Raw genomic sequence first — 15,303 nt, 5'->3', positions numbered from 1 at the left:
TCTTCCTCCTATCTCTCTGCATGCTGTACTCGTTCTGTGTGATCTCATTCACACTTGAGGCTCTATGTCCTAAGTAAGGCAATGTGTGGTGGTAAACTATGACTTCTGGGGCCAGACCATCTGCCCTACAATGTGGTTGTTGTATGATATTCAAACTCTTATTATTATTTTTTTTAAAGAGAGAGAGAAGAGAGAGAGAGAGAATTTTAATATTTATTTTTTAGTTTTTCGGCAGACACAACATCTTTGTTTGTATGTGGTGCTGAGGATCGAACCCAGGCTGCACGAATGCTAGGCGAGCGCGCTACCGCTTAAGCCACATTCCCAGCCCCTTATTATTTTTTTAAAAGAGAATTTTAATATTTATTTTTTAGTTTTTGGCAGACACAACATCTTTGTTTGTATGTGGTGCTGAGGATCCAACCCGGGCCACACGCATGCCAGGCGAGCACACTATTGCTTGAGCCACATCCCTAGCCTCGATATTCAAACTCTTATCAAGGAGTGATTGTGGGCTGGAGGTGTTGCTCAGAGGTAGAAAGCTGGTCCCTGCATGCAAGGTACTGGGTTCAATCCCCAGCACGACCCAAAAAAGGAAAAAATAAAAGAAAGGAAAAATGATATGAATCATTACTCTCACCCATCCCAACTGATGGAGGCAGGGAGCCACCATTCTGATTTTTTCTACAATTCATATAAACAGAGTAATACAGCTGTACTTTTATGTCTGCCTTCTTGTACTCATCACTTTTCTTGGGTGGGGATACTAGGGATTAAACCCAGGGGGTTTACCACTGAACTACATCCACAGACCTTTTATTTATTTGTTTATTTATTTATTTAATATTTTGAGACAGGGTCTCACTAAGCTGATGAGTATCTTGCTAAACTGCTGAAGTGGGTTTGAACTGTGATCCTTCTGCCCAGTCACTGGGATTACAGGTATAGGCCACTGTGCCCAGCCTATTTAATGCATTTTGAGATTTATCTGTGGGCTGGGGATATGGCTCAAGCAGTAGCGCGCTCGCCTGGCATGTGTGCAGCCCAGGTTCGATCCTCAGCACCACATACAAACAAAGATGTTGTGTCCGCCGAAAACTAAACAATAAATATTAAAAAAAAATTCTCTCTCTGTCTCTCTCACTCTCTCTTTAAAAAAAAAAGAAGAAGAAGGAAAGTAGGTATCCATAGATGCTAGAAATGCTAGAAAACTAAATTAAAAAAAAAAGAGATTCATCTGTGTTGCTGTATGCATCCATAGTTTGTTAATTTTTATTGCTGAGCAGTATCCCATTGCAGAGATATACCACAGTTTATCTTTTTTACTTTTTAATGATGGACACCTAAGCAATAGCCAGGTTTTGGCTATTAGAAAACTGCCATGAATATTCTATGTTCAAGCCTGTGTTCGAACATGTTTTCATTTCTCTTGTATAAATTACTAGGAATGGCTACTGAGTCATAGGGTAGGTGCATGCTTAGTTAAATAAGAAAACACCACATCTTGTTTCAAATCTATATGCAGTTTACATTTTCACTAAGGATATATGAGAGCTCCAGTTGCTCTACATTCCCATTAACATTTTTGTTTTTTGTTTTTTTGGTCCTGGAAATTGAACCTAGGGGCACTTTACCACTGAGCTACACCCTAGTCCTTTCTGTTTGTTTATTTTGAGACAGGGTCTCTTTACATTGCTTAGGGCCTCAATAAACTGCCAAGGCTGGCCTCAAACTTGTGATTCTCCTGTCTCAGTCTCCTAATCAGTGAAGAAGAGCTAAAGAAAGGAAAAATTTGCCCAGCCAATACCAAAAAAAAGCAGGACTGCAGGGGTACAGGGCAGGGCAGGGCAGGGCAGGGGGAGACGTGCGGAAGAGTGGTAAACACTAAAGAATTGAAACAAGAAATTGATTAACTATCTGATTTTGTTTCTTTCTTTTTTTTTTTATCTTGCCAATTTCATTTATTTAATTGTACGACAAACTAAAATCAGTGGTTTAACATCACTACCACGATTGTCCCCTTGAACCTGAAATTTGGATTGAGTTTGGTAGGAAGTCAGTCTATGTATCATGCAGAATCAGTCAACAGGACAGCTCACCTGGGGGTGGAGGTCCACTTCCAAGACAGTTCATTCTCCCTGTAGGCAAGGTGGTGCTGGCTCTGGGCACCTCTCCAGAGGGGTCTCTCCAAGGTGTGGCCAGATTCTAAGGATAATTATTTCTAAATACAGAAAATAAAAGTGGCCAACTTCTAAAAGCCTACCCCCCAAACTGATGCTCTGCCATTTCTGTATTCTCTTGGACAAAATTCAAAAGAAGTCATGGAAGGAGTACCCAAAACGTTGGGAATCATGTGACAAAACTCTTAACTCCTTAAGATTTCTTATTCAGCAGTGATTTTCTTAGACCGTGAAGCTCCCATCTCCCATTACTTTAAAGATAAATATCCAAATGGTAACTTCTTAGAGGAGAAAAGGTCTGAATCTTTTTTTTCCCATTTACCTACATATTCCTTATCTTGTTTTTTTTTTTTATTTATTGTTGGTCGTTCAAAACATTACATAGTTCTTAATACATCATATTTCGCAGTTTGATTCAGGTGGGTTATGAACTCCCAATTTTACCCCGTATACAGATTGCTGTATCACATCAGTTACCCTTCCATTGATTGACATATTGCCTTTCTCGTGTCTGATGTATTCTGCTGTCTGTCCTATTCTCTACTATCCCCCCTCCCCTCCCCTCCCCTCCCCTTTTCTCTCTCTACCCCTTCTACTGTAAATCCTTCCTTCCCTTTGTATTATCTTGTCTTACCCCTCCTTTCCTCTTATATGTCATTTTGTATAACCCTGAGGATTGCCTTCTATTTCCATGCGATTTCCCTTCTCACTCCCTTTCCCACCCACCTCTCATCCCTGTTTAATGTACATCTTCTTCTCAAGCTCTTTGTCCCTACCCTGTCCTTGTTTACTCCCCTCATATCAAAGGAGTCATTTGGTATTTGTTTTTTAAAGATTGACTGGCTTCACTTAGCATAATCTGCTCTAATGCCATCCATTTCCCTCCAAATTCTATGATTTTGTCATTTTTTACTGCAGAATAATACTCCATTGTGTATAAATGCCACATTTTTTTTTATCCACTCATCTATTGAAGGGCATCTAGGCTGATTCCACAATCTTGCTATGGTGAATTGTGCTGCTATGAACATCGATGTAGCAGTGTCCCTGTAGCATGCTCTGATTTTGTTTCTTATATTTAAAGATTTGAGGAAAATGATAGATACATAGAAAACTAATCAAATGAAAAAAAATAACAATTCCAAGACAAAAATGTACAAAACTACCATTGTAAAATAAATGCATATAGAATTTTTATTTTAAAAAATCAGATATCTGTTAAGTGTCAGTCTATTTCTGGCTCTCTATTCTGTCCCATGAATCTGCTAATCCTTGAACCAGTTCCACACTATCTTGATTACTTTAGCTCACAAGACTTACAATCAAGTAGGCTAAGTCCTTCAGTAGTAAGATTTTTTTTCCCATACAGGATTTTTTTCAAACTTCTAGGTGATTATAATGTACATCCCAAGTTTGGTAACCTTGAGAAATTCTAATGTAAGCTGAAGTTTCTCAATCACTATCTTTAGGGCTATATGATAAAACAATTAGTATACTAGATCCTACTTCCTTAGTGTCTCAAAATGCCCTTCCTCAACAGCTTTACCACTGATGCACTAAAGACTTCATTATTGTCTCACCTGGTTCCACACTACTTCCTTTTTAAAAAATATTTTTAGTTGTAGTTGGACACACTACCTTTATTTTTTTATTTTATGTGGTGCTGAGGATCGAAACCAGTGCCTCACACATGCCAAGCAAGTCCTCCACCACTGAGCCACAATTTTAGTTCATACTACTCCTATTAAAAAAAACAAAAACAAAAACAAAAACAAAAAGCACCCAAGTCTTTAATGTGGCCAAAGTCACCCTTTGTGATTAGACTTCTTGACAGTTCACCCATTACTCTCCACCCCATAATATTACCTAAACTTGAGCCATGCCATATTTGCCATTCCTCAAATATTTAAACTCCCTTATGCCTACATGCCTTTGCCTGATCTGAGGCTTAAAACACCCTTTCTTCTTGTCATTGCTTGTCATCTCCTTCCTCTTTCAACATTTAACCTGGCATCATCTGCCCTCTTTGCCTTGACTTCCTTACCTGGAACATGTATGCTTCCCTGGTTCCCATGCCCCTCTGTGCATGCCTTCATCATGGGCTTTAAGGTATTGTGTTGTAATTTTCAGTTACCTTATTAAGCATTCCCACCAAACTGTAATCTTGGAATATATGAGGTACCTAACAAATGTTTAGTAAATGAATAAAATCTGGGCTCTAATCTGCTCAGAGATTTGGGACAAATTCCTTAATTTCATTGAACCTCAATTCCCTGGTCTACAAATTGGCAATAACACCCATGCTGCAAGATAGCTATGAGTCTTAAGTGAGTTAAACCATATGAAGTCCATTGCATGGACGCAGTATATAATAATTGCTCAATAAATATCTTTTCTCTCTCCCCACCTTCCATCAGATTCTTCAAATATCCCTTCCTATTCACACCACTAGGTGGTGGTAGCCTCTGGCCTGATGTCAGTACAAGAGCTGCCAGCTTAAAGCTCCACACCAGAGACCCTGTTGAACTCAGAAAAGGAGGATGGTTTACAATTTGCATACCAACTTTTTTTGCAGTCTATCACCATTGTAGGTATCCCGATCACGAATTTTAGAGAATTCCTCCTTGATTTCTTATGATTTTGGCTATAATTCCAACTCAAACATTTGATGATGAAAGAAGCTTCTGAAGAAGTGGATATAAAGAAAAGACACAGAGGTGGAGAGGAATTGAATAATGTGTGCTTTAGGAGCAATCCTGTTCCCTTATCAGGCAGGAACTCTCAAGTTCTAACACTCCTGCAACCTCTCCACCAATCAAGAGCTGGATAGATACAAAGGAGTAAAAAAACATGATCTCTGCCCTCAAGAAGTTTATAGTCTAGTGGTGAACATACAACCCACAAAATCAATTGGCTAAACTCTGGATACTTAGGTCATCTTGTGTACAAGTTTTGAACAGGGAAGATGGGCAGAGGAAGAATAATAGAACTTTTCTGAGAAGAGCAGAGAAACTGGGGGAACAGAATAATTAAAGGCTCAGGTATTTTCTCATTTTACAGAGACACATTTAGCATTTTTCATACTAGAAATAACCTAAGTGCCTAACAATCCCAATAGATTGTGGAGCACCCAAGCAAGGAGATTCCAAGGAGCTAATATAAAGTGTCAGCTGGATGCATACATAGTATGGAAAGGGATCAAGACAACTAATTGAAAAAAATCAAATTGCAAGAACAATATACATGAGTTCACTTGTAGTTTTAAAGGATATTTATTTATATTTGTATATCATTTAAGAAAAACCCTCCTGGGAGGAGCCTCAATGAACTGCTAGTTGGGGGTGGAGCTGAAGAATGGGATCCATGGAGAGTGAGCAGTTGCCTTTTCACCTTCTTCTACCTTTCTATACGCTGAGGTTTTTTTAGCCACTAAGTTTTATTATTTTTTTGCAATGCAAAGTTTAATAAAAATAAATACTCATTCACATTCAGGAGCTAGCAGGAGTTGGGAGGTTGCAAGTGAGGTAAATGTTAACACAGTGGCTAAGACCAGATTTTAGAAGGCCATGACTGGGAGAAAAGTTCATGGTTCAGTTCTCTACAGACACCCGGTAGAGGTCTGTCAGCAAGGAAGAGACACACATGAAATGGAGTTTTAGGAAAATTCACTTGTGTAAGTAAGAAAGCTAGGGGGAGACCCCTCACAATACTTAGGCTACATATACATGGTTGCTCCAGATATCTTTTTCCTGACAAAGTTGCCTGAGGTCATCTTCAACAAGATCTCACTTTACCACACTGGGAGCGGGAGTCCTGATAGAAACCCACATAGTAGGCATCCATTAAAAATATTTGGACAGTCTCTGCTTGGCCTGGCACTGTGTTAGGCCATAGAGGCTGGAAAGAAGGAAAAAGACCCCACTCCTGCTGGAGGAAACCCTCTGACAGTTAAAACAGAAAATCCGACATGTATTTCAAAGGGGAAAAACTGACAGGCTTTAAGCATAGGTTGGTTCGACTGGATATAGGAAAGAAAGACTCTGTCAAGTTAGCCAAAGTCTGTTTCCAACCTGAAGACTAATGTCAAGTGACCATGGCCCTGAGCAAAGAGAGCCAGGACAAAGCTCTGGTTTGGGGGAAAGGTCAAGCTCACTGTCATTAACAGACAAGTCCTTTGCTGCTTCTCTTTGTGCCACTGTCTGACTGGAGTGAAAGCCCTTCCCTGACCAGAAGAGAAAGTTGGTGCAACTGTCCCTCAACTCTAATGTCACACCTCTATCAGCTGAGGTCGCTTGCCGGTCTCCCTGAACTCTGAAGGATATAGCTTCAAACGGCGCCCAGAAGGGGGCAGTGGCCAGAAGCACGTTCACCCGCCCTAAATCACAGCCTTCTGGACTTAAGACTATTCGCGATCGGGCTGAGCCCGGGGACAAAGGTCCAGCACTCAGCAGACACCCCCTCCGAACCGAGGCCTGAAAGCGGAGGTCTAGAGTCCCTTCTCTTATTCCAAATCCCCGTTGCTCGGAATCTAAAACCTCGACTTGGTGGGAAGCCAGTCAGAAGGTATAAAACACACACACCAAAAAAATAAATGAGCCCGACTTAAAAGGGGGTGGCCCTTCCTCAACCCCACCCGCTGGTGACTCACCTCCCTCCAAACCAGGGCCTGCCCCTCCCGTGCCCGGTGCCAGGCGAGCAAGGCGGGGCGGGTCCTAAGGTGGGTTCCATCCCCAGCCCTAGGCGGGCAGACAAGCTCCAGCGTGTCCCCTCGGGTGTCCCTGTTTACTCCGAGTCCGGGAGCGAGGTGGGGGCGGGCCCTCCCGGCCCCTCCTCCACCCCGCCCCCCTCCACCGCAGGCCCCAATCCCGGTCCCAGTTTTACAAAGTCTCCAAATCAAAGCTCAGCCTTTCCGAGTATCTCCACCACCAACTGGCGGTCCCTGCCCCCACTCCGGGCAGGGGAAGCACAGTCACCGTTCCCCCGAGGAAATCGGGTCTCGGCCCAGACACCCGCTCCTGGACCCCCCAGCGAGGGCCTGAAAGCCTAGGGTATGACACCGAGTTTCAAAGAGGAACGCTCAGATCTGCTCGCCCACTACCCCAACCAGCCTTAGCCCCTTCAGCCCTCTGGAGCGCAGGGGAGAGGGCCAAGTCACCGGAGAGGGCGCCCCAGGACCCCAACCGGCTAGCAGGCTCCCGGGACTCCCACTCTCGGACTGCTTCCCAGAACTCCGAAGCTCGTCGCGGCTCCGATTCCCCCTCCCCAGGGCAGCGCGCCAAATCGACGCATGCGCATTGGCAGGATTGCCGCGTAGCTCTTTCTCTCCCCCCCCTTTTCTTTCCCCGCCCCTTCCCTCCCTCCCTCCTGTCTCCGTCCCCTCCCTCTCCCCCCTCAGTCCCCCCCCCCACGGCACTTCAGTCCGAGGAACAGCGGTGCGAGCTCCAGGCCCGTGCACTGAGGAGGCGGAAACGAGGGGCGCCCCTAGAGCTCCATCAGGCCCCCTCCAAAGGCTCCCCACCCGGTCCACGCCCCCCACCCCCCCACCCCGCCTCCTCCCAATTGTGCATTTTTGCAGCCGGAGGCGGCTCCGAGATGGGGCTGTGAGCTTCGCCCGGGGAGGGGTAAAGAGGAGCGAGGAGTAAAGCAGGGGGTGAAGGATTTGGATTTGGGGGCAGGGGGCGCACCCCCGTCATCAGGCCCTCCGGAGTGGCTTGGAACTCTACCTCTTCACCCACACCCTGGTGCTCTTTGCTTGAAGGAAAGAATAAAAATAGAGAAGAGGAGGAGAGCAGAATAAAGGGGGACGGACCCCCCAGTTGGGGGGGCGAGGGTGAGAAGTAGCAGGACCAGAGGGGAGGGGGCTGCTGTTTGCATCAGCCCACACCATGCTGACCCCGACGTTGCTGCTGCTGCTGCCCCTGCTCTCAGCTCTGGTCGCGGCTGCTATCGATGGTGAGTGAGATTCCGTGGCCCCCTCGGACCCCTGGGGGCATCCCCTCCCCAGCCCCCACTCCGGTGTACGGATGGGGAAGAGAGACGCGGGAGGGGGTGCCTTTTGTTATCCCAGTCCAGCTGACACAGCAACGGCCCGACTGGAGGCGGGGATGGGGGTCCGATTTGGGAGATGGGGGCCCTGGGCAATGATGCTTGGGGGGAGCCCCCAGTCCAAACAAAGACCAGAGGCCTGGTTAGGGAGAAGAGGCTCCCCTTTTTCTGATCCCGGGATTGAGAGGCCTTCTCTTCCTATCCCTGGTTGGGGAGGGCCTCCGCCTCCCCTACATCCTCCACCCTCCCACCCCCCATCTGAATTGTGAAGGAATTCAGATTTGCAATGTACAGCAGCAAAAGGGGGCGGAGGGGGGGCTTTGCGGTAGCCTCTGGAGGCTGGAAGGGGAAGCCGGGCCAGGGTGCCCCCCTGGGCAGAGGGCAGACAGGCCCGAGAAGGCTGTAGGTGGGGAGAGGGAGGGCCCCCTGCTTGGGTGTGGAATCGCCCCCGCAGCCTTGGAGGCCTGGGTCCAGAATTGGGGCTGGCCGCCTGGGTTCCGAAGTGGGCACTTCCCCTTCTCAAGGCCTCTGTCAGTAGCCTGGGTAGGGCTGTGTTGGGGGGTGCAGGGGAGGGCAGCATGCTATGTGACTTTGAATTTCCCTTCTTAATTCCTGGGAGCTTTGAGATGAAAAGACGTCAGATGTCATCATTGGGGAAGGGGGCTGAAGAATGGCCTGGAAGGCTGGGGTAGGAGAGTGTGAGGAGGCTTTTTTCTCCCAGACTTCTGGCTTGATCACAGTTTGGATTGGAAGGAGAGTTGGAGGTTGGATGGGGGTTATGGCTATGCTCCCCCCACCCTAGTTCCTCCGCTCCTTAAGCAAATATATTTAACCCCAACCCCACCCCATCTCACTCACACACTGTATACTGCCCTTAGTCTTGGGCTAGAACTGTGTCCTTTGGGGGAAATGGGGTCCCCTCTCCCCTTTTTCTGTCAGCTGTTTTTCCTCTTACTGTGAGTCACCAGTTCAAGTCTTGCCTAAGCTTTAAGCTGGGGTCATGGGGTTGGGCTGGGTTGGGTTCCTGACTTGAAAAGGGCTGAGTTCATCCCTTCCAGACATCTTCTCCCTCTCACCCAGGGACAAAACAGCCTCATTACCATCATACACCCCTCCTCTGTCTTCTAAATCATGGCAGGCTTGGACTAGGAAAATTTTTCTATGAAACCAGATTATCTACCCCCACCCCCATGTCTTCTCCCTAACTTGCTTCAATTGGAAGAAGAGGGCTAGAGGGTCAGGAAGCAGCTGTGCCCAGAAAAACAGTTTATTCAGTGACCCTCAATCATGCCATCTTGGGGACTGTCTGCCTCCCTCCCCCCACCACCCTGAGCAATTATCTGTCCAAGAGAAGAAAAGAGGCTCTGCCCTGAAAATCCTCCAGACCAGCCCACATACCCACCCTCTGCCCTTGATTCCTTCCAGGATCGAGTTCTTTCCTCTTGTGCGAAGCCCTGTGAGGGGAGAAGGGAAACTGAGGCTGAGAGATTTGTGTGCAACTGCTTCTGGGAGGGAAAGAAAAAAAAATTGAGCAAGGAAGACAATCAGGACCCCCATAAAAAAAGGGCAGATGCAGTTAGGCAGTTAGGTAGAAGCAAAGGGGTCTCTATGGAAAGCAGAAGAGGTCAGGAATGAGCTCTAGACAGCTGCCCTCCCAAGGTCCTAAAGGGGTCCTAATTGCCACACTGAGTTGTCCGTGATAATTAGATGAGGGAGGCTGGATATGTTCTCCTTAGCTGTCTCCCTACCCTTTCTTGAAATCTCTGCCCTGTCCATCTCTGACTTTCCAGTTCAGACAAACTCTAAAGTCCCAAGAAGAGGACCCTTCCTCAAACACACACCAGTATTTCCATCCCTGAAATGGGAATAGGAATACTCTGCCAGGTAGGAAAGGAGAACTGTATAGAAACGTAGGTCCTCCTCTATCCAGAGGCAGCGCCTTGCCCATGTCCCTGTCCTCTTACCTCTGGATGCGCAGCAACTGAACTTCCTTCTAAGCTTTTCAGAGAAGAAAATCTCTCGGCCGAGCTCACCTGACTTAACATTTAACCTCCTTCTTTCTGCTGTCCCAGACCTTGCTGCTTTCCCTCTGTGCCTGAAACTGCCTCCTGGGTCCCTTTCTTTTGGGGAAGAATTGTCATTCCTCCAGTAGACAAACTTTAGTTTACTTGCTACTGGGGAGGATGGAGAGAGGTGGGCTGTAGAATAGGAAGAGGGATTATTGAGAACCCTGCTGCGATCAGGGGATATTTTGTAGTGGAGAGGGTACCCCCAGGCTGAAAGAGCTCAGAGAAGAAGGCTGACTTCCTCTCTACCGATCCCACACACCCACCTTGAGCAGATATATGACCACTTCTAGAAAAGGTGGGCAATTGAAGTGATCTATGAGGCTGGGGTTAGCCTCCTGGCTCCCTGAGGAAGGTTCCAAACTATATCCTCCCTGCCCAGACCGATATCCTAAACATCTCTCCTTACCCTTATCTTTCAAAGCAAGGATAAGAAATTCATTGGGGATTATTTTGATGTTTGGGGTTGTTTCTCAAGACTTCTTTTCTATCTAATCTTGTTCCTTCTCCATTTTCTCCAAATTCTTTTACCCTCTACTGCTCCCCCATCACTGGGCCTCCCAAGGATGTTGGCCAGGGTCCTGGCCAAGTCAAATCCTGTCCAAATCCCCCTACTCTTCAAAACTCCTTTCTGGGCTGGGGGTGTAACTCAGTGGTAGAACACATGCTTAGCATACTTCAGGCCCTGGGTTGGATTCTCAGCACCAGAAAACCCCCAAACAACAAAAAGCGACTCTCTTTCCTTACCTTTGGGAAACCTTTCTACACACTTCTGTGGCCACTCTTTTCCTTCCTGCTGTAGTTTCAGCCTCCCCAGTATTCTAGTCTCAGGGGGTCCTCCCCACCCCTTGAACTCCCACTTTTTCTGGTGCTCCAGCTCTGGGTGGAGGGTTTGCCGTCCTTGGACAATCTGGTGCCATTGAGCCAAACTGCATAAGGGTCCCTGACTTGGTGGTGCCAGTGTGAGCACCAGGGAGCCTGCCCCCCCTGTGTTCTGTCCCAGATTTCAGCTTGGTTAGCAGGATCCTGCATTGTTTGGAGAAGGAAGCAGTTGGCTCTGGAGTGTTTCCGGTGCAGTGGCCTCAGGCACCGGTGTAAGGCCTCCCTGAGAATGAGATGAGGGGTGAGGGAAGAGAGGCAGTCACCCCTCTTGTTGCTCCTGGGGAAAAGAGTCTTTCCCAGGACACGGCTTCCCTGTCTAAAGATCTCCGCTTCCTTCTTCCCTCCCTCCCACTCTGTGGGAGGCAGTGACCCCTACTTTTTCTGGGTCTCCAGAAAACCGTGTCTGGGTCAGACACTGTAAGTGCTAGGACTCCACAAGCCAGGATATATGCTGCCCCCCACCCTGCTCCGAATCTTATGAGGTAGTCATTCTCTGGGTTCATCCCAGGACAACTGTGTCACTGTCTTGGCAACCACTGGGCTGAGCCCCCTTCCTATCTCTTTGCCTGTCTGCTTTCCTGTCTTTCTTTCTTTTTTCGTACCAGGGATTGAACCCAGGGGCACTCAACCACTGAGCCACATCCCCAGTACCCACCCCAGCTTTCCATTTAAGACAGGGTCTCACTAAGTTGCTTAAGGCCTCACTAAGTTGCTGAGGCTGGCTTTGAACTTGTGGTCCTCCTGCCTCAGCCTCCAGAGCCGCTGGGATTTCAGGTTGTGCCACGGTGCCAGGCTCTGTCCTTTGTTAACACATGTGTGCCATCTTGGCCTTCCAGAACTTCTCTGTTGCCCTTTTGGTTCCTCTCTTATTTGCCTAGGCTTCATGGCATTTTCTGCCCTGACTTTCTGCCTTCTGTTGCTTGTCTTACTTCTCTGTGTGTCTCCATTCACCTCCATTAAGGCTGGGTATCCCAAAAGCTATGTAGGTAGGATAGGGCGTCTTTCCTACTTCTTCCCTAGCTCTCACATCACCATTTTGGAGTTATTTGTCCTCTCTCTGGCCACATCCAGATTGTCCAGGAAACAGTGGAAGTTCTCTCTCCACTTTCCTCCAAGCTCCTTTCACTAATTTTGGGATGGGTTTTAGAATGTTTCTGGAAGAAGGAAACTGGATACCTTTTGTGGGCCAACAGGGGGGAAGGACGTATTTCAGAAGAAAGGAGGTTAGACTTATGTCAGAACTTCCTCCTGTCAAGAGAGTCTGAGAACTGAAGGAAAAAGATGTGGAGAGTAGGTCAAAAGCTGAAAGCTTTTACTTCTGGTGAGCAAAGGCCATGTAGGGGTATGGTGGGAGGGCTTATAACGGCCTGGTGAGAGATAAGCTGACCTTTGCAGGCATTTGAGGGGTCTGGATTTTATTTGTGGGGAAAGGAAAAGATGATAGGGAGGTCACGGGTCAGGCTAATGTCCTGCTGAGTCAATATTGACTCAAGATGGAAGGGGAGACCCTTCTCTCCTGGCGGTCCAAGTCACCCCATCTGTCCATCTGTCCAGGCCGCAAAGCAGAGGCCCAGACTCAGGAATGACAAAAATGTGTCTGAGCCTCACTGAGCTGCGGGAAGGAGCCACCGGGTAACACCCAAAATACATAAAATTCAGTGGAAAGCTCTCCGTTTGGTTCTGGGAGGCCCTTGCTGCCCCACCCCCATGTGTTTGAAAGGTCAGATTCCTGTAGGCTCTGCCTCCCCAGCCCCTCGGCACCCCTGGCTTCTCTGCTCCCTTAGATATACATTTGGTTCCCTTTAGAAAACACCTCCCACCAGCCTCAGAGGGAGAGCCCCTGTCCCTTCAGCCGTGTTCAGGTCTCCTAGTCCTTGAGGAAGTCTCATCTGAGGCTCCCAAGGTATTTCGAAGACCCAGGTCTCCCCTCTGGAGAAGACTCTGTTGAGGCCTGGGCTCTTCCCTCAGCCTCTTTTGCCTCCCTTCTCCTTCCCACCCCCAAATTCCCAGAGTGGGATAGAGGATGACAGCCAAGGCCCAGGCAGGGCAGTGGGGTCTGTGTTGTGTCTGGACACACACCCAAGCCCACACCTCCTGCCCTGGCTCCAGCTTGGTGGCCCTGGGGGCCATGGCTGGGCTGGGTGCCTGAGTTGGCGGTGTGTGTGTGTGTGTGTGTGTGTGTGTGCGCTTGTGCGAGGGTGTTGGCCAAGTTAGCATGGCGGTCACATTCATCTCCAGGCAAAGCTGAGAACAGACGGGCCCTGTGTCCTGGTGTTCTTCCTGCAGCCTCACTTACTCTCCTCCCTCTCCGTCTTCTCCTCTTCTCCCTCATATCTCACCTCTCTTTGACTCACCCTTGTCCTTGTCCGTCTCCTCCACGCCTTCCTCCTCTCCAAGGGGCCCTGAAGGCCACACTCTTCAATTGGCTCCCACTCTGTGCCAGAGTGCACCCTGCCATTTGTTTCCCTTCTTAATCAGGCTCCACACGCTCAGTTACTAATCACTCCTCCGTCTCCTCATCTGGGTTTTGAGGCTCTAAATGCGTTAATTCACAAAAGTGTTTGAGACTTGTGGCTGGCCAGAGCAGAGCCAGCCCTTAAAAGTGTTAGCTCAGGTCATTGGGAAGCCCTTGTTCTCATGAGGTAGGGGGAGGTAGGGGAGGCAATTATTTGCTTCCAAACTTAGGGCAACGTTGACCACTATCAAAGCTGCAGGCCACCAAGGTGGGTTGCCTGGGTGCTGTGTTCAGGGGCAGAAGGCTCAGCAAAGGGCCGGCTTTGCCTGTAAGCAGATTATAAGTTTTCTCCCCCACCCCCACCCCAGCTCCTTCCCAGCTCAGAGAAGGCTTCCCTTGGCTGTGGAGACTGCCCCAAAGTAGGTTATGTGTTTCTTTCCTCCCCTCTCCCCCTGAAGGAAATCAAAGACAGGCCTCAGCCTTTTCACAGGAGATTCCGAGGGCTTTCTCCACCAAGGATGATGGGAAGGAAGTTCCTTCACTTTTCTCTATGATCCTTGTGCTGCCCTGGAGCTGGGGAGATGTGCACCCACCAACCCCTCTGCCCTGGGGCCAAGGAGATGCTGCTGTGGGACAGGGGCTGAGTCTTCCTCTTCCTTTCACTTGCTCCCATCCCCCACTCCCCTCCCTCTGCAAGAGCACATCTGGTTTGTGAATCTCTCTCATTCCAGCTTTCCGAGTTTGCCAGCTGCTGTTTCCTCTGTCGAGTTCAGGCCAAAAATGGGGGTGGGGGACAGTGGGGGGACTATATGAGGGCCAAAGGAGGGGGGACCATGGCTGGGACATGGAATGGTGGGGAGATTAGAGTGACCAACCAGTGACCTCAGGCCCTGGCTGCAAGTTCTGCCTTCGGAAGGAGGAGGGGCATGAGTTAAGTTCCAGGTTAGGAAAGGAAGATGTGTCATGGGGTCTGGGGTGGCCTGGAGGTCCCTTTCTGGGTTCCAAACATCCCATCTGCCTCTAAGTCCCACTGTAGTCCCCTCTCCCCCCGCGGCTGGCGGCTTGGCTGGCCAGGGAAGTATGGTTCTCCGCATGCTAACTAGGCTGGGGGCTGTGTTTCCTGGGAAGACCTCACAGCTGGCCCAGTGGGGCAATGAACTCGGCATTATCCACCTCCTCAAGGGGCCTTTATTCCCGGCTCAGGGTGGGGGGAGGGAGGGGGACTTCGGAGGGGGGGCCTGGCCTGGCCATCCTTGATGTGTTTCCTGAACTTAGCTCTGGTTCTGGCCAGGGGCCTGAGTGCAGTCCCCTTTGCCAGAGATGGGGGCTAGGGAGGGAGGACATTTCAGTGTGGCCCCCAACAGACTCCCTCCTTCCTTGGAGCCCTGACACACATTCCATACTCTTCTGTCTCTGCCCTGAGTTTGCATTAGTTGTGTACAGCTGTCCTCCCTGGGGACTGTATGGAGTGGGCATATCACCCTTCCTTGGCACCCCTGCACCTAATACAGTGCCTGGCGCAGAGCTGCCCTTCACTGTGTGCCAGCGGCATAGAAAGGGACTCAACACAACCAAGGAAAAGTTGACAAGGAATCCGGAGGCTGGGAACACAGTCTGGGGTTGGAGTGAAGGACCTTGGTGGATGGCACTGTGTCGGGGTGGAAGAAACGCAGAA

At 48.8% G+C, this 15,303-nt stretch overlaps 1 protein-coding gene across 1 annotated transcript in view; it reads left to right on the top strand.

Annotated features, from left to right (window-relative positions):
• The first annotated feature begins 7,791 nt into the window (after positions 1–7,791).
• The window catches only part of Lrp1 (LDL receptor related protein 1), an 80,064-nt gene continuing 72,552 nt past the window's right edge, over positions 7,792–15,303 (top strand). The window contains exon 1 of the mRNA XM_026398453.2: positions 7,792–8,132. Coding sequence (XP_026254238.2) covers positions 8,066–8,132 — 67 coding nt within the window. The 5' untranslated portion in view covers positions 7,792–8,065. The remainder of the gene's footprint in view (positions 8,133–15,303) is intronic.

Source organism: Urocitellus parryii, chromosome 5 (genome assembly GCF_045843805.1).
Source record: "Urocitellus parryii isolate mUroPar1 chromosome 5, mUroPar1.hap1, whole genome shotgun sequence".
NCBI lineage: Eukaryota > Metazoa > Chordata > Mammalia > Rodentia > Sciuridae > Urocitellus > Urocitellus parryii.
The sequence above is the reverse complement of the archived record's forward strand: the minus strand, read 5'-3'. Positions and strand labels throughout refer to the sequence as shown.